General features: G+C 47.3%; 1 protein-coding gene across 4 annotated transcripts in view; it reads left to right on the plus strand.

Annotated features, from left to right (window-relative positions):
• The window catches only part of LOC102060129 (tetraspanin-15-like), a 99,129-nt gene that overhangs the window by 66,569 nt on the left and 6,131 nt on the right, over positions 1-26,429 (plus strand). For all 4 annotated transcript variants that reach the window (XM_055696044.1, XM_055696045.1, XM_055696046.1 and 1 more), the window contains 5 exons: positions 8,236-8,310; positions 11,417-11,512; positions 16,045-16,158; positions 21,276-21,329; positions 21,936-22,052. In XM_055696044.1, the coding sequence (XP_055552019.1) occupies positions 8,236-8,310; positions 11,417-11,512; positions 16,045-16,158; positions 21,276-21,329; positions 21,936-22,052 (456 nt within the window). The remainder of the gene's footprint in view (positions 1-8,235; positions 8,311-11,416; positions 11,513-16,044; positions 16,159-21,275; positions 21,330-21,935; positions 22,053-26,429) is intronic.

Below are 26,429 nucleotides of genomic sequence, written 5' to 3' on the forward strand. Positions count from 1 at the left end.
AAGCTGCGTTTCGGTGTTTGAACCCATCTGGGGTTATGATTGCTGCTGAGAGAGAGGTCACCAGGCGTTTTTCCACTTGCTTTTGTCAGCTTGTGGGGAAATTTGGGGTTAATTGAGGATGCTTTGTGCAAAGCATCACTGCAACACCCCATTTCTCTTTATGCTTCCTGAGGACTAGGCTGGGGTCCAGGCTGCGCTGCCCCAGCTCCTGCATCCTCAATGAAAAGTTATCTCTGGATATTCTACTACCAGCAGGTTTCAGTGATGCTGCTTTAACTCTCCAAAAAACAAATTCCCGGTAATTAGCACACAAATAGACCCTGCTGGAAAAAAGTGATTGAAGAAACTCCTTCCTGCCGAGGTTTGCTCGGGAATCTGCATATATTTCTTTTTACTTCCTAAGCCCACTGATTATACAGCGTGCTCTGATTACAGGCTTTCTGAACAAAACCACCACTTTCTAGATTTTTTTTTCTTTTCTTTTCTTTTCTTTTTTTTTTTCTGCTTAGCTGCACAGAGGGGTGGATAAATGAGGAGAATCTGACATTTGCACAGCAGCAAGCATTCGGGATTGCCAGGAGAGCTGAAAATATCCCCGACCCAGGAGCAAAAGCAGGAGAATCCCATCTTTGTGCTAGGGACCGGAGCCGGTGCAGCAGGGCTTGGGAGCAGGCAGGTACCGATGCTTCCCTATTTGTGTAACAAGCATCCAGCATCTTCAGCCTTCCCCTGAGTGGGATGGACCTGCAAACCCTCTAAAACTCAAATCCCTGCAAAATACAGTGAGAAAAAGCCTTGCAGAGACCCTCCAGCGCTTTTTACCCAGCCCTATGCATCTAATTTATTCTCCTTTAAATCTGTGATTTTTCAAGCCCTTCTAATTATTATTATTTCATTTGCTTGAGACAAAGTGGCAAACCCCCGGGTGGCAGAAGGAGCTTTGTACGAGAAGTCATGGCTGATCTCCTCCCTTTAAGAGTTGCTTGCCTCTTGGCTGGGACTTTTTAATCACCCCAACGTGCTTTAAAAGGGGATTTGCTTGGCCCAGGTTTGGCTCTGAGGGAGAAGAGGGGGCTGAAGCCCTGGGGGAGTTAACGATTCCCTTCCATACTAATTATCGGCACTTTCACACTGAATTTCTTGCAGTGTGCCCGCTCACCATCTTTCTAGGAGCAGTTTGGGAAGGTTTTGTGAGCAGCAAAAACCCCCAAACTTTATTCTTCCCCAGCCTCAGATGTTGAGCATCACCAGCAGACTCGCAGCATGTCATGTTTCTTTCCTTGGCGCTCACCCCTTTCTTCTTTAATCTCATCGCTAAATTAGCCATTGCAATAATAACAGCCACCCTTGCAGCGAGTTAGTGGGGCTTCGCAGCTTCTGGAAAACCCGATGAAGGGCTGACGTTACAAAATCCTTCCAAAAATCCTCCAAGAGTGGATTATATGGACACCTCTGGAGTTATGTACCTTTTCAAAACGAGTTTCTGATAAATAAGAGTTATATCTCGTGCTGCATTTTGACTCCCTAAAGAGAACCGCTTGAAGTTGGTGCCACCCGTTGCACGGTGAAAGAATGCTGCTGAGCACCCGGATAAGAGTGAGGAGAGGTTTTTGCAAAGTCTGAGGTGATGTTAATAGCATCCAAGTGGTTTAATCTGTGTTAAGAGTTTCCAGTGAATAGCCTGGTGTTCATTAAAGGATTGAGCTGATTGTGCCATTGAAATAGTTTTCTGATGGGGGGGGGGGGGGAAGCAACAAGTACAGAGATCTTTGAAAAGAGGTGATGTTTGATTGCTTGGCTCTCAAAGTCTGAAAAAAATCAGATTTGAAAGGAGCCGTTGCTCATAGAACTGGATGGAGGGGAGGTCTAAGAGGTGACATCCATCCCTTTTCATGAAAACCTCCTTTTCTCTGGGTTTTGGGGAACACGAGCATGTTACATCTGACCTGGTGTTGAGATGGGAGCAGGGCTATAGCCAAGGAAGGGTTAAAAGCAGCTGCAGGCTATAAAAGACCAAAGGGAATAAAAAGGGGGTTTCTGGCAGGTCTGGGGAGCAAATTTGTTCTTCCAAGGGGCAGAGCAGGCACCTGTGGGACTTGGTGGAGGTAGGGCTGGTACCTGGGCTGCGGGGGATGGACCACGGCTCTTGGGTAGCCCCAGTGGGTTGTTTGGAAGGCTGCTGGCTCTTCGGGGATTAAACCCAGGCTTCTTGGTTATTCAGCTTCTGAAGCATAAAGGAAATGTGTCTTTTGGCTGGAGGTTTGGCAAATGCAGGCGTGAAACCCAGATGGGGTGACGAGCCCCAGCCTGGGTACATGGGCAGCAGGGGCACGTTGCCTGCCCCCTGAATAAAATAACGTGGTTTGCGTGGATAAAATAGTGCCCTGGGCAGGGAGGGTTAGTGCTGTACTGCTAAAACAGAAGATGTTCTGCCAAGTCTCTTCATCTGGGCTTTGTTGTCCTTGTTTTATCTGTGTAGGAGACATTCCTGACAGATTTTGGTGGGTTGTTTTTTGGGTTTCTTTTCTTTTCTTTTTTCTCTTCAAAGCAGCTATGAAAGCTCTTTCGATGTGGGAATAAACAATTATTTGGGTTTTCAGAGGAAGGGCTGCATGCAACTGTCAGGAAAAAAAGCAAACCCTTAGAAAGGGCCACTCTGCGTGGGAGAAAGCTCTAACATGTCATTGGGAGGAAACAGTTCTTTTAAAAATTTAAAATTTCAGTCTGGGGATCAAAAGCTCTGTGTTTCTGTGCTTATGTGAAACCATGGACTCTTCTGTGGCCAGTCCCGCCGAAGAAGGAGGAGGTGGCAGGTGCTTGCCAAGGGGATGATTTAGTGGCCTCCCAGGTAGAGTGAAAGATTTATTTATCACACGCCCCTGCATCGGGTGTGCTTCACGCCAGCGGCACATTTGATCTGTTCCTGTTTATCAAGAGGGAACAACCAGTTCCCTGTCTGGATGCCCAAAAATGCAGCAAAACCTGGGGGCCACCATCCTGTAAACTCCTGGGCATGGAAAACCAGGGTGATTCGTGTTTTATAGGAGGAGAAATTAAATTGCACGAGTTTCTTTTCATCTTGGGGATGGGAGGTCCAGATTTTCCATCCCTTGATGACCTGTTGCCACTTCTATATGAAAAGGTCCAAACCCTTTTCTTGCATTGGCTTTGGTGGGGCTGACTTAGCTCCTTCACTGCAGAAGCAGCTATAGAAATGGATAAAAATAAAATATTGGGGAGGTTATTTGCATGAATGTGGAGTGTACCTGTTCCCACAGGGGTTTAATGGTGACTGTAGAGCCTGGAGTGAGGATAAAATTCAAAGAGGGGGTTCAAACCCCTCTGTTCCTCCTCTGTTCACTCTATAGGGTCTCATTATATGGGGCTTGCAGAGTCTTTTAAGTATGACCAGTAACTTTTTCTCAGTAAAACACCCACTTGATTTCTTAAATTAGGCAGCTGTTTATGATCTGCCTGTACTACTTTAATATGAAGTTCATCAAGAGGGCAGGAGGATTCAAAAGCAGCATCCTCAGCCTCAGTTTTCCCAGTATCCCACTGCAGAGTAGCCAAGAATCTATTTATAAGTTTATTTCTTTTTGTTTTGGCTTGTATTATGGCCTCTCTAGAAATTATCATCCTCGTTACAGTTCTTACTATCTCATCCTTTCCTGTGACTGAGCCGAGGGAGGAAATGGATCATCAAGAAGTAAAATCTTTTCCTGTATCAGCCCCTGGTTGCCACAGGGGAAACTCCTGGCGCCAGGTAGAAAGGAAGGCTTTTTGGGGATTTTCTTTTTCTTTCTTTTTTTTTTTTTTTTAATTTTTTTCCCTGCAGTTGTGGCAGCTGGTTACTCTCCCTGGCCGCGCTGTGAGATCACAGCAGCATTTCACAGCTGGAGCTTGCTCATATTAAATAAACATCACAGATTTCTCTGGTGCTTTCATGATGCTCCAGGAGCTCTTCCCTCCTACTGCCTGTGTCTTCTCCTTTCCCCACTTCATCTCTGGCAAACAGCATCCCTCTCCCATCCAAAATCCCTTTGGAGCCACACTGGGGCTTGGCATCTGAGCTTCCCATGGCTTATAGGTGTCTCAAGTGCGTCTGAGCTCAGGAGTGATGCTCAGCCTCTATCCATGGCTCAGGGCTCCTTCCCTGGGCTGGCTCCCAAATAAATCCCTGCGTGGCTTATCCATCCCTCAGCCTCGGTGCCTCCAGCCCGTCCCTGGACCCGTGTTCATCCCTTCTGCCAGGTGAGGACACATTTGAGCTGGAAATTGCAGGTGGCTGCACGCTGCTCGTGGTCTGGAAACGAAGCAGCAGCAGGTTTGCACCCCTCCGTTGGCCAGACCCAGGGCTGGAAGAGTTTACTCTGGACCAGCTCAGGATTTCAGGTGGGTTTTAAGCTTCTGGGAGATGAAACCTGATGGCGAGACATCCCATCTGGTGGAGGGAGGTGGCAGAAAACCAAACACCCAGAGGGCGTACGGGAAGGGATCGCTCCAGGCTACCTATATATTGCTTATGTCAAATGACCCTAATGAAGGGGGTTATTCCCCAAATTGGAAGGAGATTAGTCTTTAAACCTGAGGTGGTGCGTGGTCCCTGGGTGCTTTCCTTCTGTGCTCAGTTGGGCTTTGGGAGACATTAACGATGAGCAAAACGGCGCCGGAGACTAAGAGGAGGGAAGGGAGCAGCTTGGAGCTCTGCTGATGGTGGGCATGGGGGTGATTAGTCTTCTTGTCAAGGTGTTTGAGGGAATTAAGCAGTATAATTTATTGTGAGCTTTTGAATTGATGAGCTATTTAAAGGGAGCTGGCTGCAGCCAGTGTTAATTTAATCAGAATTGAGCAACTTCTCCCCGATCCAGCCGTCTCGGCCAAGAGGAAGGTTTTACTGGGGAGTTTCTCTCCACGAAAACTGGGCTTTGCTTTGTGCTGGGTGGTGGGTGGGATCCTCAGACACCTTCCCAGTTCCTCCTTCGCAGCGTTTGTCTCCTCTCAGGGCTGCAAATGGTGAAGCCTATGGGTGACGCCGTGGAGGCACCACCACTTCCATGCAAAGGGTGAATTTTTGCAAAATCTGGGGGGAAAACCAGCTCTTCAATGTACTGCTTGGTGGTTCGGTTTTATTTTTACTTTGCCATTTTGAACTTGCTGCAAATCTGAGGCAGCTCAAGGCAGGGTTAAATGCTGTTTAATGTGGATTTTCACTCATTATTTTGCTGCTGGAGTCTTTTTAAGGACCAAAACTGATTTATTGGGGCTGGCAGACAGCAGGGGCTGCAATGCACTGGTTAAAAGAGACCAGCATGGACGTTGCCAGCAATTTTGCTCCAAAACGTGTGTTATGGTTACCGGTGGTTGCTGTAATCCTTGTGAATGCAAAAAAGGTGCCACCTTCTGCTCTGTCCATGCAGCTGGCGAGGGTTTGCACGCTCCGCTCGGCCGTTATTTGGGGGAAGAAGAGCTGGTTTTTGCTCAGGCTGCACAATTTTCCAAGCTCGTGCTGGAGACCCAGCTTTGTGGTTGCTTTTCTTGCAAACCCTCTATAAATTATAAGGGAAATTCTGGGCTTTCTGAAGGCAAAGTTACGTGTGGTGGGGTGCCCAGGGGGGCTGGGCATCACCTACGTAACAACTTCCCAGGTTTGCAGTTTTCCTCTTGCAAGGAATTGCTATTGGCATCTGCCGTGGCTTTCTTCCTATTTAATGCCGCCGCTTTCCCTCTGTTTATGAAGACCTTGAGTTAAACTCTTTTTCTGGGGGGCTTGCTTTCCTGGAAACGATGGTTTGGCCACCTATGAACTTCCTTTTGAAAGCCACGTTCGGTCATCGTTTTCCTAAGAGCTGGGTACAGTTGGTGTCCCATGGACCTTTATAAATCAGATATCAAACGTGGATATTAAATATTACCTTCGATTTCAGTATGCACAGCTGAGTTGCATTGTATAAACCTCGCCTCTTACACCTTGAACTGACGAGCTGCACGGCAGAAATTGAGGCTGGAAGAAGGAAATGGAGCGGGGGATAAAATCAGCGCATGGTGTGCAATGGCCAAAGCGCTAGGAAGAGCGGAAAAACCACCCAGCAACCGGCACGAGGGGTCTTTGGGGTTCAAATCCTGGATTTCTGGGGGGAGCTGCAGGGCTGGTGCTTTCGGAGGGGCCTCTCATGTGTTGGGCAAGAGGAAACGCTGCGCATGCCGCGCCGTGCTGGCTTGTAGGTGATTCTGGGTGTGCTGGTCTGACCGCGAGCGCGGCGGGGTCCCTGCTCGGGCTTCGGAGCTATGGCGGCTTGTCTCTGCCCGCAGCGGGCTGGGAAGAGTGCCAACCGCTTCCTGGTACACAAACGAGAAAGCACTCTTTTTTTTTTTCTTTTTTTTTTAAAAATTTTTGCTTTTTTCACCCCTTTTTTCCTTTTTTTTGCTTTTATCCTCCTTTTCCTCCTTTGATTTCCTTTTGTTTCCTTTTGTTTGTTTCCTTTTGTTTCCTTTTGTTTGTTTCCTTTTGTTTCCTTTTGTTTGTTTCCTTTTGTTTCCTTTTGTTTGTTTCCTTTTGTTTCCTTTTGTTTGTTTCCTTTTGTTTCCTTTTGTTTGTTTCCTTTTGTTTCCTTTTGTTTGTTTCCTTTTGTTTCCTTTTGTTTGTTTCCTTTGTTTCCTTTTGTTTGTTTCCTTTGTTTCCTTTTTTCCTTTTTCCTTTGCTTCTTTTTTTCCCTTTTTTTTTCTTCTTTCTTCTTTCTTCTTCTTCTTTGCTGCTGCTTCCTGCTTCTTGCTTGCTTCTTGCTTGCTTCTTGCTTGCTTCTTGCTTGCTTCTTGCTGCTTCTTGCTTGCTTCTTGCTTGCTTCTTGCTTGCTTCTTGCTTGCTTCTTGCTTGCTTCTTGCTTGCTTCTTCCTTTTTTTTTTTTTTTCCCCCCTCTTTCTTGAGTTGTAACTAAGGCTGAAGAGCAAAAACGTTTCCAAACCGGAATTCCTCTCACTGCTTGCCGCAGCGTTATGAGCTCTAGCCATGCCCTGATTGATCAAACCGTGTACCACGCTGCCCTGGCCTTCCTCCCAAAGCAGCCCCGTTTTATATCAGTTCAGATGCACATCATCTCTGCCGCCAGATAACAGGTGCTTAGTTAATTGAATTCCTTAATTATGGGATTCCTTGCCTAATTATACCTGGCCTGTTATGAACTGATTTAGCTGGTGATGGAAGTGATGCTGCTGCTCTAGTGGAGCCACGCTCGTTGGCTGTTCGCAAATATGCACAGTGCAAATCTCATCAGTGGGTAGATAATTAAAAACCCCGATAGTTTGGGGCATGAAGTGGCATTTTGCTGCAATGGTGCTTTAGTTTTGGCAAGCTTGGGAAATCATTTCGGGGCATGTGGGTCCCTGCACTGCCTGCCTTTGTAAACAGGCTGTTCTAATAAACCAGTGGTCAAAGTGAATATTGTGGTAATAAATTACCTCTTCCCCCCCACTTCCTGCCCCCCCCCCCCTTTTTTTTTTTAACTTGCTTTTGGATTTTTAGCTAGTTACCATGGTAACTTTCCACCTTCCTTTTTCTGGTGAGTCTCCAAAGTCGCTGCTGGAGGTAGCCTTGGGGAGACAAGTGTGAGCCGGGCAGAGCTTTGCTCTCCATCCTCTGCCAAGTCAGGTGTGATGCCCCATGAGACCTCTCCTTTAGGGACCAAAGCATCAAGAGACTGACGGGTGCAGGCTGCAAGAACATCAGACCTTCTCCTTTCAATTGTTTGCTCCATCAGGACATTGATTTCCAGCCTAAATGTGGTGCCACAATCCCTTCTGGCAGAGGCATGAGTTTTATTGCCCATATCTGGGGGATGGATGATCCTCCACTGGATGTTCAGCTTGGAAATGTCAGTGTTCCACCTGGCGCCAGCATCCCATCGCAGAGGGATGCTGCGCACCTGTGACTACCCAGATATAACATTTGCTCCCACTGCATCCCTTTTACCCTTTTCCCCATGCAGAATTTGGCCACTCAGATGGCTTCTTCTTTCAATCCATCCATCCTTCCTTCTTGCCTCACTTTCTATAAGGGAGCAAAATGCTTTACCTGTTAGGACCAAGATCTTTGGAGGAGATTTTCAGGTCCCTGGGGAGCTGGTAATGAAATGACATGACTTCAAAGTGTTTCAAAGCAGCTCCTGGTTTTCAGGTCTCCCTGGTTGTGGCTAACTGCCTGACTTGGAGCGGGGCTAATCCTTCCCTTTCTCTTTTCAGTTCTTCTGGGTCCTTCTGGTGATCTTCCTCACAGAGCTGCTGCTGCTATTCATCGAAATCATCTTTGAAAACAAGGTGGGTGCGATTGGGGAGGCCTTTGGATGCTGCGCGGTGACAGACTGCAGCCCCGCATTGTCGGGGAGGAAAATTCCTCAAGGATCTGTTAGCATGTGCCCTGAAAATGAAGGTTTTCATGGCTCTTGCTCTGCTGGGGCTGCACATTGTGCTCCAGAGCTGCAATGGATCTCCAGCACCACCCAGAGCCGCACCGCAGCTCCCTGTGCAGACTCTCAGCCGTGGTTTTGGTGTTTGGTTTTTTGTTTGGTTTTCTTTTTTTTTTTTTTTCTTGAAGGCTCATTAAGCTCCTCATCTCAATTATGTTAACTGCTGGCTTGCATTTGCAAGGACAGGGACAGGTTAGAGTTATAGCTGAGCTGGCGAGATGGTAAATGCTTCCAACAGATGTCCTTTTTGGCCGCTCGCCTTCTGCCGCAGAAACCCTACCATTTTCAATTTAATCTTACCCTTGCAATCCATCAAACAATTAAATTGCTAATCTCAATCTCTGCTGGCTCCGTGAATGCACAAGGCAGGAGAACAACTGAGATTCCTACCTACGGACTCTAAAAATTGATTCCCCTACATGCAAACAGCTTGATCGTTTCCAACCCATCAAGGCTGGGGTTGGAGTTGTGGGCTTGGTGAACACCAAAACCAGGTTGGGTTTGGAGCTGGGGGCTTGGTGAGCCCCAAAGCCAAGTTGGAGCGTGAGTTGTGGGGTTGGTGAACACCAAAACCAGGTTGGAGTGTGGGTTGTGGGATTGATGAGCCCCAAAGCCAGGTTGGATTTGGAATTGTGGGCTTGGTGAGCCCCAAAGCCAGGTTGGGGATGGAGCTGGGGGCTTGGTGAGCCCCAGAGCCAGGTTGGGTTTGGAATTGTGGGCTTGGTGAGCCCCAAGGCCAGGCTGGGGTTGGATTTGTGGGCTTGGTGGGCCCCAGAGCCAGGTTGGGTTTGGAATTGTGGGCTTGGTGCACCCCAAGGCCAGGTTGGAGTTGGAACCAGGAGCTTGGTGATCCCCAAGGTCAGGTTGGGTTTGGAGTTGTGGGCTTGGTGAACCCCAAGGCCAGGCTGGGGTTGGAGTTGTGGGCTTGGTGAGCCCCAAAGGCAGGTTGGGGTTGGGAGCTGTTGGCTTGGTGAGCACCAAGGCCAGGCTGGGACTGGGAGCTGTGGGCTTGATAAGCCCCAAAGTTGAGGAGAGGCAACAGCAGAGGATGTTGCCTTTTGGATGCTGCAGCCAACTCCATCCGGCAGCTTCTCGGAGCTTTCAGAAACCCTCTGATCCCTGAAAAACCTGGTGCACCAGTTCTTCTCCAAGGAAGATCAGATTGCTTGAGTCCTTCCTCCGTGTAGAAAAACCTATATCTGCTGCCTCATAGAGGCTGTGTTTTTGTGAAATTCAGCATGAAATCCTCTGCTTTGCTCCACCTTTGAGCCTCAGTGACGGTGCTCAGCACCATCCTGCACTGCAGGATTGCAATGGGGAACCACTGGTACCATCAGGAGAGGGGACTGCAGCTTCATGATTCAACTCCTGGATTGAGTAGAAACCATTAGCACCTAAATTGTGCCTTAATTTAAATTTAACGGGCGATATCAAAACCTAATTAAAAATCAAACAATGAGGGAGAAAGAAAAGAGAGATCCGACAAGCGATGAATCCACTTGACCTGAAATTGTTCGGAGGCACAAATCTGCATTTGGAACAATGGTTGTTTATTTAAACTTGATAAAAACATATTTAATTGGATTTTGTATTAAATAAGCAAGGACGAGGAACTAATTTAGTGGCCTTGAAGCTGCTAAGCATTGAAATGGGCTCTGTTGATATGCAAATGGGGTTTGGGAGATTATCAGAGATAATGGGTTCAGCATCCTTGAAGGGAAAGGGAGTGGGGAGGTCTTATAACCAGAACTTCATGATTAACCCTGTGACATTTATCTCCCACCTTAAAATCAAGATTTAATTACAGAGGCTGCCTTGGGGCTGGCATCTCCTGGGAAGGCGTTAGGCTCGTGGGGTGAGCCCATCTGGGGAAAACCAGGCAGAAGATGGTAAAACCCCGGCATTGCCTGTTGTGTTGGTCTTCACGGTGGGCAAACTGGGAATTAACATTTTAATAAACTTCCACATGAGCAATTTCTTAAAGGTTTTTTTCAGATCTCCTTGCCAGATCCCTCGCTGTCGGCAGGCTTTGTTTGCTGCTCTGACGTGCCTTCATCTCTCTTTTTCTTTATTCCCCGTTCTTCTCCCCATTCCCAGTTTGCCCAACCTCTAATTTTCATGTCAGAGTGAATTATGAAAAACGTTTTCTTCCCCTCCCCCCCACCTTTCCTCTGCTTCTAACTCAGAAAAAAAGTTCCTTTTTCCTTCATTAATATTTCTGCTCGGTGGTTTGTCAGGCAAACCTGCACCAGGCTCTGCATAGGACATTTCGAGCCGCCGCTCCCAGCTCCCTTATACGCTTCCCAGGCATCTATAAAATACATTTTCCATTCCATTAATGTTTAATGTGAAGTGCCTGATGTGGCAGAGCCTCCTCGGAGATAGGGCAGCAGGGAGAGCCATTCCCTTTCAGGGTGTGATTGAATTCCTGGATGATTTGTTGGGATTAGGAGTGATTGAGGGCTCTGAAGAGGTCTCTGCTCCCGTATGTTGCTCATCCCATGGATAAATCACCGTGTGGCTGGTGGCGTTGGCTGTCGCAGCCCGTTTCACCCCCTCCAGCCCCTCCTAACACAGCAGAACCCCCCTGCCAGTGGTTAACATCCTGTTAGCCGATGAGATTGAGAATTTGAGGGAGCTTTCAAAGAAATCACCTTAATAATTCAATCTAATATAGGAAAAGCTGGGTGGGCAAAGGTGTGTGGGTCTGCTCACACATGCAGGAAATGGGGAGATGCTGTGGGATGCTGCTAGCCCTGAGACCACAAAAATGATGCTGCTAGCCCTGAGAGCTCAAAAATGATGAATTTTGCCCCAGGAAATAGGCTCACAGGTTAAATTCTTACTCCGGTAACAGCTGGTGACACTTGCTATGAAAAAAAATTCATGTCCTGCAATATTTTCTCAGTGCCTTTCCCATGTGTGAGCCATGGTTTTGGTTTTTTTTCTGTCACCAGATGAATGCCGTTTTCCACTCCAATATCCAAGAGGGCATCAGACACTATTACGATGACCTTGACTTCAAGAACATCTTGGATTTCGTACAGGAAAAGGTTTGGGTTTGGAGGGAGGGGTGGCATTGGGGAGGTCTGGTTGTGAAGTTTGTCAAGGAGTGGTGAATTCTATGCCTGGCTGAGGCAGAAGCATCGGTTTTCCCTGTATTTTTGGAGTTTATTCCCATCCCTGCGGTGCCTCGCTTGATCTGTCTTGAATATCTCGATCTTTCTTGGTTTGCGCTGCTCTTTTGGCACGGTTTTGCGTTGTGCTGCTCTCTCAGCTCACCCCGCAGCGGGGTTTGGTGAGTTTTTCTGCCACCTGTGTGCCCTGCAAAGAGCATCTTCTGCTGCACACCATGGCGTGGACAGCCAGGCTGTTTATATTTCCCGGTCTTGATGGGAAACCAGCGCCTGATGCCTGAAAGCTCTTTTGATCGCTACCCCAGCCTGCGCAGAGAGATGGAAGGATAAAATACCATGGGCTAAAGCTGCTTCAGGCTGCAGTGACCCTTAGGTAGGCCACCTTAGGTAAGTCTTTTTACTCAAGGTGTCATCAGTAGCTGGCCAAGCCCTTGTCTCAATGGGAAAAGTGCAGATAAGGTGTTTTCACACAGTCGCTGGGAGGAGAGGAGACCTCCAGCCTCTCCACAGGCAAGACCGGGAGCAAACTGCTCTTGGTGCTGACAAGAGCTGTGCCCAGTCCAATACTGGGGCTTGGCATAGTCTGCTTGAACGTTTTTATACGTGTGGTTGCATATTCTGTCTCATATCGAACACTCAGAGCCTGCCAGGAGCTGGCAGGATCCAGCCCCCATCCTCAAGCCAGCCTGCGGGTCAATTAAACCATCCTCCCAAATCTATTGTTTTTAACCAAACTCTTGATACGCTGCTGCTGTCGCCTTCTATTTTATGCACCATGTAGCTTCTTTGAGGTACTAAGTATTAAATATTAAATTAAAACACCTTCCTAATTCCTTCTATTGAGGCCCGGCTAGATCTGTTTCTCTTTTGACTCTTGAAAACCAGGGTAGTGGTGCTTCAGCAAAGCGATGATGCGCCCCCGTGAGTACGTTGAAAAGCCAAGTCGGGTCAGGATTTGAAGTCATTACCCACATCACTGAGTGTCTGGCTGGTCCGGACAAGTTTGGTTGGCTCCAATGTATAATTTGGTTTTTCCAGTACTGGTGAGAGCTGCTCCTGAGAATTTGGGAGATGTAGGTTTTGCTGGTGAGGATATTTGGTTTATCCGTTATTTGTGTTACTATGAGAGGGAAGCACTTGGCTCGAAGCATTTGGCGAATGGGAAAAAAAAAAAAAAAAAAGTGGGGAAAACCCCAAACTTTGAGAGCTAGGAGGGAAATCGCAGCGATTTTACATCTCCTGGGTTGGTTTTGGAGAGCAGAGCCAGGCTTTGCCGGCAAAGCTGCTTTCAGAGAAACTTTGAACGTTCTCACCTCAGCCTGATTTCTCGCCTTTCATTATGGGTCGAAGCATCACAAACATGCGAATCTTGTCTCTCGCTTTGAAGAAAAAGGAGAGACTGTGAAGCTCTTTCTTTGATGTAGCTGGAATTCAAGGCTGGTGGTGCCCTCCACTCTCCCCTTTCTGGGCTTAAACACCTGCTTTTGATTCTTGGAGTCATCATTAGTGAACCGAGCACATTAATAAGACCAGGAGCCCTCTGAAGGTCGCAAGATGCAACTGATTCTGAGAAAGATCAGAATCTTTTTCAAGTTTTACTCCAACCTCTCTAAAAAGATGCTGTAATTCAGACCTCTCTGTATGAATGATAAATGGCTGCTGCCACCAGCAGCCGGGAAGTTCATGTTGGAGCCATCCCCAACGAGTGGTGATGAGGAGATTAGACCACAAATTTCCAGATAAAGCAGAACATATTTGCGGGAAGGATTCTGTATCTCCAAACAAGCAAGGATCAGGTACTGAGCATATAATCTCATTGCATTTTTGCAACATTTTGCCCCGTCTCCTTCTTCCCTTGACTTTTAATAAAAAGTTTTCAGGGGGACGATCTTCATCTCAAAGTCTCTGTCTGTACTACAAGAAGTTGGCTGCCACTTATAGTGTGGCTGATAAGTCTTGAACGTCTGCACATTTTATCTTGTAGCGAGAGAAGGAGCTCTGCAAGAACGTTTAGCTCATCACTGTGAGCTTTTCTATTAGCAATTATGATTTCCGATCCAGGAACGACAGCAACGTTGGGCAATTGAAATGTAGGGTTGCTTTGACCTGAGGGTAGGACAGGGGAGAGGAGATGCAGAGGAATAAGTGATTTTAAGAGAAGGGAAATTGCTTTTACGGGACCCGAGCAGCCCACAAGAGAGTGAAGACTAGCAGTCCGTCTGGAAGGATTGCACCCAGACCTGTTTTTTTGATAAAACACAATCTCAGAGCAGCTTGTTACCATCGTTTAGGGGTTATTCTCACTGTTTTCCTTATTAAAACCCTTGTCTATGCATAGGTGAGCCGGCACATGGCTTATTTAGGTCGGACAAAACCACACTACGCTCCTCAGGATTTCAATTTTGCTTAAACCCTCTCTCAAGCGATGCTTTAAAGTAGAGCCACCTGCCTTCCACACTTAAACCAGCATCATACAGTAAAACCAGCAAGTAATTATTGTCCGAAGTGCCAGACGTTAATATTTTTCATTACCAGGTTGATGGTACAAATAATGTGGTTTTAGCTGTCGACACCTGCTTGGTCTGGCTGCCTGTGAGCAAATAGATATGGAAATAAATTGCCCTAAAGAAAATAATACTTAGATGTTTTTATCAGGCATTTTTGCTGAACTATTGCCCTTTGCAGGCCTTGGATGCGAGGCTGGAGATCACGGCGACTCAAAAGCCCAGGTCTGCTGCAAGTTGCTAACTGCAGCTCTCCGCTGCCCCTCGCTTGATCTTTTTTTTAATGGTTTGCCAACTACAGGTGGAAAAGGAGAGTTCAAAGCGCTTTGCTGAGCACAGGATTTGAATTTCAAAGAGCTGCCGGGGCTGCAGGTCTTCAAACCCCAGTAGCTCCAAACTCAAAGTAAGGCTCGGAGGGATGTTGCGCTTGGAAACCTCCTCCTTTCTCCTTGGGGAAGATGAAAGGCAGCTTTCACCAGCACGGCTCGTTCCAGCACGTTACAGAGTGATGGTTTTGGTCGTAACGAGCCAGCATCTTGCAGGTGGCGGCTGCGGTCCTCAACACAGAGAGCTCCTCGGATGCCACCCGCGAGGCTCTTTCTGTGGGCTCGCGTTGGTTTTTCTGCTTGTTGTGCTTCTCCCAGCTCCGGGAGCCCACCTGAAGGTAAAACCCACACTGCAGTCTGTCTTGGCTTATGAGAAATAAATCCAGGCACAACAGGAGTTTGGGCTAAACCTCTGTCTGCAGAGAAGAAAACACCAGTGTGAGGCTTCCTGGCAGCTAATAAGCCTCGTCATAAGGATTTTTTTACCAATTTTTGCACAGTTACAGGAACAAATGGAAAAAATTTCTTTGCAGCCTGGGGATATCAAATAGGTACCAACAGCCCATACCCCTTTAGGTGTTTTTCTCCCCCTCTTTCTAGGCAACGCTCACCCTCGCTAAGGGGAAGGATTAAAAGCAATAGAGGAATTAAAGGTAAGAAGTTCAAAAATAGTTGTAAGTCTGTGGGTTGGCTGCTCCTGGCTGTATCTGCACATTTTGGCATGGGAGGAGGCCAGGAGGACCCTGAGAGCTGGTGGCTTTTCCTACTCCCACTGGCGAGTATTGCCCCCAGCCCATCAGCAGGATGGGGAGCAGATGCTCACAGAGTTAAACCTCTCCCGAAAACTGCTCCTTGAAGAGAGTGGTGCTTCAAGAAACAGGGAAAACCTGGTTTTTTCCTGTTATCAAGCACACAAACCTCTCCTGCCCACTTCAGGCTTTTTTTTTTTCCAGGAGAAAAATGTAAAGATTCAAGCTTGTTTACCAAGAGAAGGGATGACTCGGTATGTAATAAGCCCACTTTTATTCTGTGGAGAACAGAAAATGACTTTCATTAAACTTTCTTTTTCTTTTTTTTTCCCTATTGTGCGAACAAAAGAAAAAAGCAGCTTTCTTCCTTTGTAGCTGTAGCATTTGATCTCTAATTTAACTTGACGGGAAAAGAAATCCCTGTTAGACTGCAGAGCCTTATTAGCATTTTGTCGAATGGCACCAACTAGCTGAGCTGCCTTCGAGAGCCAAGAAACACGTTCATTCAAGGTGCTGAAAGAGCCATCTCTCCTGCGTGCCCCAGGAATAGGTTGGATTAGTCACCTGTAATTAAATCAGTGCAGCATGAATGAGCCTGGGCTCGTGAAAGCAAGGATGCCTCCAATACACGCATGCACGCATCTAGAGCTGCTGCGCGCCTCTAAAATGGGGCTAAACACTCACATTTCTTTTTTCACGCAGCGTCTTCGACTTCTTATGTAGGGTCCTGGAAAGCAGAAAATAACTGGGGCTGTCGGTGCTGGCACTGGGGATGCAGGGCAGGGCTGGAGGGGGATGCGTCGGCAGGCTGGAGATGTCAAGGTTGGTTCCACTGCATGTCTCATCCTCTCCTTTTCTTCTTTTTGCAGTTTTCTTGCTGCGGTGGCGATGAATACCGAGACTGGGAGGTTAACCAGTACCACTCCTGCAACGGCAGCGGGCCGCTGGCATGCGGGGTGCCCTACACATGCTGTATCAGGAAGGTAAGGCAGCCAAGGCACGGCAAGAGCCTTTATTTTAGTCAGTATTTCAGCAAAACACCCTCTTCCAACTGGTTATTACCGTGTATTTCTGTGCTATAGGGTTTCTTGTAAACTGCATTGCCACCTTGCAAAGCGGTTTGAGACAGCATCAGCGTGAGGTGGTAAAGAAATAAAATATATATATGGACCACACTGTATTTTAGTAGGCTCTGCTGCTTTAACGTAGAATAAATACCAAAGCACTGGGCTATCAGTTGTGTTTGTATCATGCAGAGGAGTTGTTACAAATGCTGAGTTCCTGTTTTTCAGTCTAATAAGTGATATAAAATGGTTTGGAGGGTTGTTTTGCAAAGAAATAGCAGCATCTTAAAAGGACTTGGCTGCCTCTCAGCCTGGATCCGTATGAGCTGTTGTCTTCTGCTTTCCTGTCCAAGAAAACACGTTTTGCAGCTGGCTGCTGCGGGGTGTAGCGATACACGGGGTCATGTTTGCTGGTGTCTGCTGCTGACGAGGGGGTTTTGGAGGGTTTTGCTGAAAATGAGGCCGGGAGAAGTATTTGGATAAAAAGCCACCCTTGTGCAATGGGATAGGAAAAAAATCTCGTGAACGACTGCCCTGGCAAGGCTGCATTTCCAACACGCTGTGAGGTGGGTCAGAGGGGGATGGGGGGGAGTGGATTTGCAGAGCCATTAGGGTCTCCTGTGCTGATTTCCAGAGCTGAAAATCAAGCCACCCCCCGCCAAGCAGTGCTTTTCTGCTGAGACTAAGCTAAGTGCTCTGATACCCTCTTGTTGAATACAACCGTCCACCTCGTTGCAATCAATCTAACGCATGCTGTGGATAAAATGCCAGGAGCTGGGCCCAGGCAAGGGGGGGGAAAGTGCAAATATCCCTGGTTGCTGTGGCCAGGAAAGCTAGAAATGTTGCTAAAAAAGGATTTGCGAAGTGTAATCCTGGTAGCAACACCTCCTCGAGGTGCAGAGCATCAGGAGTCTCGGCGTTGCCTCCGAACCCTGGCCGTGCCACAGGCTTTAATAAATGCACAAGGAAAATATATCATCAATCTTGTATCATTGTTGGATTTTTAATGGAAAAAGAGGGAAATCTGAGGTGGTTTAATTATCAGTGGAAGCCTGGCATGCAAATCAGCTGCAAAAATAATTGTCGTCTCTAATCAGGGTGTTGATTAAGAATCCTAAAGCTCTTGAAGATAGAATTAGAAATTCATGTGTTGTCCTTTTGTATTATGAGTGAGGATGTGATGGAGAGAGTCACATGCATTTTTCGGTATTTTTACACTCCCCATGGTTTTGGGTGACAATTTTGGCAAACAAAAGCCCTGAGTGCAGCAGGCAGGATGGGAGATAGAAGAAATCACAGATGATTAATACAGGAGGGTAAGAAACCAGGCAACTTTTTGGCTCCCCACTGCAGCGAGCCGGGTCTGGAGGATGCTCTAGCGAAGGACTGGAGTAGCCAGACCCTGGGAGGGGAGGTCCACAGTAAATCATTGTCATTTTTATCCCCCCCCCCCCCCAAGAATTAAAGCCCATGAATGTGGCTCTGACAGCTGGAGCAGGTTTACGGGAAGCGAGGCCTTGCCAAATGCATCTAAATCTCCATGAGAAATGAAATCCCTTCTCAGGGAGAACAGTCACCAGGTAGATGTCGCCTCATTCTTCAGAGATTTGATTTTTGGCACCGCAAGATGCTTTTGGTTAAGAAATCAGCCTGACACAATATCAATAGTGCATGAAATGGATTAAGAGAGCGAGCTCCCTTGGGAGTTTTCTGCTGTCTGCGACATTAAACAAGCTAATAAAAGCTTAGTTTAAACAACAGAGTGAAACCCCTCATCATTGCATTTACCGTAAGCTCCAGCAGGTCTGTTCGTAGCTATTTGCTGAAATTGCATTGCAAAGTTGTCGTGTTTTTTTTTTTTTCTTGCGGGCTGAGAAGATGGGAGAAGCACCTCTGCACCTTGGGGTGAAGGAGGTACCTGTGTGTGATACACTGGACGTACCTGGTTGGGTTTCAGCCACGTGCAAGCTCCACTAAAAGCCCTTTCCACCAAAATATGCTACTTGAGGGCTGAAGAGAAGACATGGCGGTGGCCCTGCAGCTGGAGGCTTAACCAGGGACCGCCCGGGCACGTGTATGAACTCTTCTGCGTTGGGTAGAGATGAACTTGGTGGTCTCTCCGCTGTGAAGAACTTTTTTATCAACCAGTTATCTATCCACCAGTTTGTAGGGCAAGAAAACCCTTCTCTTCTTGTGTCTTTCTTCTCTATTTGTGCCTATGTGAACAAAAGATGGAGAGCGAAGCATCGTTATGCCTTAGAGGACCTCTGAGATTTAAGTAGAGAGGTACCAGGAGAGGTCATTTGGAAATGTAATGTCGTGGAAAGAACAAAAGATGATGATAGGAGCGAGCCACGCGATACAGCCCCGTCCGCGTGGGGTTGGGGGTGACACTGGCAAAGCAGTCAGGTTGTTTCCATCATTCCTCCTGCTTAGGGACATCTCATTCCAAGCCTCCCAACCAAGGCAACATGAGACAATAGCCCATGCAGGACACAGCCCGTGCAAGACACATTCCCTCTGTGCACACCACTTTGGAGAAAAAGCTATTTTGACCGGCAGGTCCAACTTCAGAGCTTTTTCTGGGCCTGGCACGCTGCTTAGATGGTCCATTTTCTTGTCCAAGTGGTCACCTGGTGTTCCCATGGGCCTGCCTGAAGAAAGGAGCGTGAAACATGGATTAGAAGCTTCGCTACAATACGCTTTCAACCTGTCATTAAATACAGCAATAAAGCTATCCTGTTTTCCAGCAAAAGACGTTTTCTGTACAAGAGCCTCCAAGAGCTTTGTGTTGCATCCTCTGGGGCATCTTCCAGGTTGAGTTGCAACTGTGGCAGCAGACATCCTCCAAAAATGCCCTGGCTGCTTTGAAGAGTCTTATCTCTCAGGTCGTAGACTTTAAAATATTCCCAGGAAGAAGGAATGGGCAAACATGCACCTCCTTGAGGGTGTGAGACTGGGTCCTCATCTCTTATGGTTTTCCAATGCACTTGTGCCTCCTCCCAGGGAGCCGCGGTGCAGCTGAGCCTCTGCCAAGCGCAGTATCTCTGAACCCCTTGCGAAGTGTCACCGCTGACATTTGGCACTGATCTGGGGGAGGAAAAGCAGGTGGTTAAATAAAAAAGGGCAAAGATTGCAGTCTTCTGCCCTCGGTGGGTTTTAAACCTCTGTGTGTTGCTCTTCTGTGATCCCTGAAGGCATCAAAATGCATTCTGGAGGAATAAAGGCTTCTGCCTGGTGGTGTGTTAGAAATGTCAATTCAGCTCTGACCTTCTCTTCCATGCAAGACCTTAACAAAAGTCGATCGAGGCTAAAACCTCATTTTTCTACCTTCTGTGCAAAGGTGTTGAGGGAATTACTCAAACAGATGGGCAGGGCTGGAGATGACGAAGAAACCCTTGGTTATTTAACGTGAGAGGGAATAAATTCATTGTGCTGCAGCCAGACGCGTTCAAACCGTGAGCCCGATAGAAAGCAACGGCGTTTCATGGGCGAGCGTCCTGTGACGTCCGCGAAAGCGAGTCTGAAAAGCGAGGACAACTGAAAGCTATGAAGAAAACCAGTTGGTTGGGTTGGTTTTTTCATGTCAACCAACTAGATGGGTCCTTGGTGATGTGCAGGTTCCTTTGGACCACTGGAGGTGACAGCACCTGCCTGAAGAGCTTTGCAAATTTCCCTGATGGCGGAGGCTTCCCGTTTTATGGTGCTGAGCTTGCTCTCAGCGACGCTGCTGGGCACTTTGCTGTTGATCTCCAGATTTCTCTGCAAATCTTTTGTATGCACGGGGACCAATTAGTCTCCTGAATTACACCCGGGTTGTAAATAGCATGTTGAAGTGGTGAGAGATGGGATTTTTTGATAGCACGGGCGAGTAATGTCTTCGGTACAGGAGCTCTTGGAAGGGTAGCGCTGGAATAATTTCCCTGCCAATTAGGGGAGGAACAAGTCGCAGCTTTATGGCTGGAGTCTGTCCAGAGGTGCACGTTTCTTTTATGCTGTGTCTTGCAGGAAAAGCATCATTTACATCTAAATGGGCACATTTCTGTTTCATCTCCGCGCCTCCGAAGCAAGGCATGTTTTTGTTTTGTTGCCCAGGAGCTTTTACTGGTTGTCAAAGCCATCTTTCTGAAAGCCTAATAATTTCAGCACATTATTGTTTTAGGGGTACCTTTAGAAATATATGGTATTATAGAAGCTGCTGTTTGATCTGTGAAACAAGCCCCAAAAAACCCCATCAGAAAACCAGTCCCAAGAGGTGCGAAGTACCCAACTAGCTCAGGATGTGCCGGAGCTGCTCTCCAGCTTCGCTTTTTTGGGGGGATGAGCAGGAATCAGTTTTGTAACCTAAAATGTACCCATTTCCATCCTGTCAAAAGCAGAGGAATTGGGTTTGATTTTATTTTATAGGGGTCCTGAATAGCAGTGTTTGGCTGGAATTTCTCTCATTAGCTGCAGCTCTTGAGGCATCTCTGTGGGCCAACCAAGATCTAGGCCTTGGGAATGTCTTAAAATCCTTACGTTTCTCCTCAAAGTGGTGGAAGACTTTGGGGAAATTCCCCCTTGATTTCTAGAGAGTCCAAGACGTTTAATCCCTGTGAAATTCCGTTTATTGTGAAGGACAGACATGACTGAAGGTGCTAGAAAAGGTGGTCGGAATGAAACAAGGAGAAATTCAAGGGAACATTTTGAAAGAGCTGCTTTGCTGAATGCTGGTATGACATGGAGGTGGTCCCGGCTCAAATCACTGGAAAAGCGTTGGGACATGACACGTGAGCATCCTCTGAAACAGCAGAAACCAGAGAAAAATGGTTTAAAAAAAAAAATTTAAAAACTCAACAACTTACTGCCAGCGTGCATGGTTTTGGCGTTACATTTGGGCAAAAAGGAGCCCGCCGTAGCAAAGCAAGTTTTAAGGGTAGCTGAATGGTTGAGGCAACGGGGCGAGCTCTTTTATTCCTTATTTTTTGTTCTTATTTCTTCTGTTTCCCTTTTGTCTTTCTCCAAGCTAACTCTGTTCACCAATTCTCTGTCCCCAGGTCCCTGGAGAAGTCATCAACACCCTGTGTGGGTACAGGACGCTCGATAAAGAGGTAACGTTGGCTTTTTCCTTCGAAAGTACGAGATTTGCTTCTTCTTCCCCAAATCCCCTAAAACAAACCCATTATCTGCCGACAAGCTCTTCCACGCCAAGGATGGCTGTTACTGCAGCTCTGTATAAATTTATTTTTATTGCTTTTGCCTGGCATCTCGGGGCATTGCTGGGGCTCACGGAGCACAGGCAGGCTCGGGACACCTTTGGGTGGTCTCTGTAGGTTTTGGCGTGTGGCGTTTCTGGGTCAGCCCTGGGAAATATTGGCTCTGAGTTGTGTTTTGAGGCTTGGGGATAGGAGAGAAGCTGATTTTGAGGCCTCCGGGGGTGACCTTGGGGCTATATCGCAGCAAAGTGCTGCGGTATCTCTGTGCATATGGTCCGTAGCTCCCAGGGATGGGGTTTTGGCAAGAAAACCCAGGAAAAGGTGCAAGCCAAGAAATGAATTCCCAAATGCTTCTCGTGCCGCTCCCTTGGCTCGCAAGAAGGAGCAAATGCAAGAAATGACGTCTCCCCCCAAACCCAACGTTTCCCCCCAAACCCGACGTCTCCCCCCAAGCCCAACATCTTGATGGACCCATGATGCTTCCCTCCGCTCTGCTTCCAGCGCCTGGAGCTGCTCAACATCATCCACGTACGAGGCTGCATCCACGCCGTCGGGCTCTGGCTCAAAGACAACTTTGAGGCCACTTTGGGCATCGTTTGCTCCCTTCTGCTTCCACAGGTACGTGGCGGATCCGGTTGGCATCCTCTTGGCTTCTTTCACTCTGCGGGAGGAGGAAAAGAATTAATTTTTCATTAATTTTCCCCCCCCCCCTTCATTTACATCTGAGATTTGTGGCTCGGGTGGCAAATTTGTGTCTTGGGCATCCAGATTCTAGAGCCTCCTTAGCAAAATTAATAGTTTACGACTGCAGTGCTGACTGTCTCATAACGCGCTCCTGAAATCTAATTATTGATCAAGTAATAGCATCTGAAAAGCAAGGCATGCCTATGTCAGCACAGCAAATCTTTTTATATTTGTTTTTACAGCTCTCTTCAAATAGAGCATAAATATTAACCAAAATAAACCATAATCGTAAATCTAGCAGGATTTTCCATGCCTCATGAAATCCGTTTCCCATTAATGATGCCTGAGGAGCCAAGCAACTTTTCAGCACAGGTAATTAAGCTCTTCGTTATGGATGCTCGATACGGAGGGAAATTTTGGATTGCAGCTGGGGCTGTCCCTTGGCGACACTGTTGGCGCTGCGCTAGCAAGGGGGTGAATATCTCTCCTAGATCTTTCCAGAATTACTTTTGACACAACTTTGATGATTTAGTGTTGATTTGATCCTTTTGTTTCTTCTTTCCCCATGCCTTTTCGAGGCTGACAAGGAAAGCTTTCTTTTTATAGTGTCGGATGTAATGTTGGGGTTTGGCACTGGAGGTATTTGGTGATGCTTTCCAGATATGGGGTTTTATCTAAATGGGAATGAAATTATTTTATCTTACGTGTTGCTGCTTGCAGTGAAAGGTAGAACAGTGGCTGAACAAAGCAAAAGCTGTTGGGGAAGTATGTGGCAAGTTGAGTTAATTTTTCAAAGGGTGGGCTTTTCTCTTGAGTTCTTGGATGGTCCAAACGAAGGACTGAGATGGGGGAGCAGGTGTTGTGCCCCATCCTGTGCTGCTCCGTGGTTTTGAAGTGCTTTCTCCAAAGCATGCAAATGAGCAAGGGACTTCTGCTGTGCTACCTCGAGGAAGTGCAAGGGGCAGAGAAAGGGGGTGAGAAAGTGCCGTAATAGAGGCGACCTCTTCCATCTGCCTCGCAGGGTGTCGGAAGACCATTCCAGGAGCCACCTGTTGCGTTACTCATTAAACTGCCAACATGATGCTCTTAATTGGGAAGGATGGGGAGAAAAACCAATGAGGATTGCTGAGCCTTGATGAATATCAAGTGCTTTTGAGCAAAGGTGGTAATTTTTCTGTCGTGCCATTAAATGCTCTTCAGAAGAACCTCGGTTCTTCCCATCTGCTCATGCTTTCCAGGTTTTAAAATATAAATTGGATTTGATTCTGTCAAGTTTTGGAGGGAATTAAGTTATAAATGGCCATCTGTGTTTCCAGGAGCTGTCAGCCCAGAAACAGCTTCATCCCCAGCAGCTGCCAGCAGAAAGTTGGGCTGAGAATATTGAGTTGCTGATCCAAGGGGGAAGGGGCTGGCACTGTTGGCACGGGGAGGTGACAGTGCCTTGAACGTTGGGGAGAGTGAACATGTTGACCTGTCCCATCTTTGGCCTTTGGGTGTCTGTCATACCCTGCACAGGACTCTCCCTGGAGCTGCAGACCACCTTGGTGGAAACCTTGTAGGGTGTTGGGGCGACGGCTGGGCTCGTGATCCACAGCCCGAGTCCAGCTTCAGGTTTTGCCCGGTTTTCCTCGAAGTGTTGATGTTCCTCAGGATCAGACTTCACCCTCATGGGTGATGGTGAGCGGCTCGAGGGCTGGAAGGCTGGGGCTTGGAGCTCGGCTGATGTTCATCATCCGAGGGCCAGGGATTTGTGCTTGATTTGGGGCAAGAAACTGACTCTTCTTTGCAGGAAACAAGGACCCAAGAAGAGTTTTGGCTGATGCAGAGCATCCATGGAGAGTGGGAATTATTGCTCTAAGTGTTGCCTTTCCATCGTGCTCGGATGTAGAAAACCATCAAGTTTTGGCTTTCCATCACGCAGAAAGTTATTGATTTTTTAACTTTTCTCTACTTTTCCCCAAATATCTGTGCATGAGGCCAAAGGCAGAGGGTGGGCTGCCTGGCTTTGCTTGCGTGCCTGCAGGCATTGGGTGAGTTGGGTTTGGGGAAAGCTGGAAATCTGCTGGCTCCTGTTAGGTTGAACTGATTGAACGAGTGAGGAGGCAGGGAAAAATCCTGCCCGAGTACATCACCACACGGCAGCCAGCCTCTCCCCCGGACAGCGCAAGGCAGAGGGAGTTTGTAATTTTTTGATTGCTCTTAAATCATGAATGTTTGCCTTTTTTTTTTTTTTTTTTTCCTTTCAAAGTAAGCCATCCAGCAAAGGAGAAAAAAAAGTCCTATTTGAGGAATGGGGAAGCGGTTGTGTTCGTTTGTCTTACTTCATTCAGAGCCAAGCGTAAACACACCGACTCAATTATTTTTCTGCCTTTGCAGTGTCTTTAATTCTCTTTTTTCTTTTTGCTGCGCTTCGTTCTCCAGTCACATCCCTGTCTCCTTGCCCTTCTTCTCAGCCAAGCTGCCGACTGAGGCCAAACTGCCGTGTGTTTCACAGCGCTCTCAGAAAGACATTTTAATTTAGTCGCTGGCAGTCAGTGGCAAATTCACGTTGTGGCCTCGCACTAGTCGTGTTTAATTATGAAGCAACCCCAGGTCTTTCAGCAGGTGCAGCAAAGCACATCCATTTGTTTTCTGGTGGCTGTATCCCTGCTTTCCCTGTCTCTAGCAAGCTTATCCGAGTGGTTTACAGCGTGCGTAAAATGCGTTTCTTGTTAAAATAAGCTAAATAACCTCGTGCATTGCTCTTTCCCCCTTGCCATGCCCAGGTGCTCTTTCAGCAGCTTCTCTACTGACCTCAGGAAAAGCATCTCCAGCTTTTCCATCCCCGTGTCTTTGCGGGGGATGTTTCCTGACAGGATTTCATCCTCCTTAGTGAGGCGAAGACAGAGCCACTATAATAAGGCAAAAAACAAGTGTATAGAAAAGCTCTTCTCCTCCTCTTTCTCCGTCCCAAAGAAGCAAAAGGTGGCACAAGTCCAATTAAAAAGAAAAAGATCTTTGAAAGGTCGCTGCCAGGGTTCAATATCTATCGACTCTGTGGCGCAGCTGCCTCACAGCAAAGTGTTGCTACCTCCGTTTCGCCCTGATATTTCATCAGTCTCCGAAGCTCTACGTTGGGAGCAGCTACAGAGTAACAGAGCATCAGCGCGGAGGCAAGCGTTCCCTCCTGAGAATATAAATCCAGGAGATCAACTAATTCAGTCCTCAAAAATTAAGCTTGCAACGAGCATTTTGCAGGTTGGCGTCTTCATCTCTTGGTGACAGAGATGTTAAATGGTTCCTTGTGTAAAGGGCTTTGCATTGCCAAGCTTCCCTTTTCCTTTGCAAGATTAATTTGTATTTTGTTTGCTTTTTAATATCTTAGTTGCTCCAGGGGCTGGAAGGCGGTATATTCTCAAGTGGCTGATGAGTGCTTAATGTAGTAGCAAAGGGGAATAAAAGGGATTTTTCCATCTGCTGTCCATGACCTCTACGAGACCCTGGTCTATAAATACCAATTTATGGAAGGAAAAGCCAATAAAAGATAAATGCTGGCTTTTTACTTGATTAGCTCTGGGAAAGCTGGAAATGATTCAGCTTATTTTTTAGCAGGATCCAGCTTTACAGCCGCCCAAATAGGCAAGGTCCCCTGGAGCCTGGCACATGCCTGGGCGGCACCGGTGACGTTTGCATGGGAAAGGGTTTCCTCGCAGGAGACCCTCGGTGGGCTGACGGATTATTTTCTCCACAGCCAGAGATGGTTTTGTCAGGACCATGATGCAGTGGGATGTGCTTAATCACGCTGTCGCCCTGCAAGGGCTCTTGAGCGTCGTTTTGTTGCTGTTTCCCATCCTGAATTTTTGGCCCTTGTGATGCAAAAGCCAAATTCAGCTTTGTGTGTTTGCTTGCCCAGGAAAATGTGACTGGAGGAGTTGAGCTCCTTTCGAGCGCTCTGGAAGCACCAAGATGCAACCATTCCCCCCCAAACTGAGCCACCAAGCATATGCGTACGCTCACCCCTAAGGGAAAACATCTGTGGTTTTCCAGACCTTTTTCTTGTTGTATAATAACATGAAAATGAGTGTTTGAGCCCTTTCCTTCTTTGCTTCCCAAAACGTTCCTGACTCTGAGCGTGCTTCCTTTTGCCAGAAGAAGAGCCATCCATCAACGAGCGTTTCCCAACGAGGAGGAGATTGCAATTAGGTCTTGGCCCTATCAGCCCTGTAGAGACCTATTCCTAATGCAAAACTGTGTAATCCAAAAGAAGAAGTGGAGCCACCATGAGACAGTGAGCAAAGCTGGGGCTTGGAAAGGATGGAGCTGAGCACCAAA

This window comes from Falco cherrug, chromosome 18 (assembly GCF_023634085.1).
Source record: "Falco cherrug isolate bFalChe1 chromosome 18, bFalChe1.pri, whole genome shotgun sequence".
Lineage (NCBI taxonomy): Eukaryota > Metazoa > Chordata > Aves > Falconiformes > Falconidae > Falco > Falco cherrug.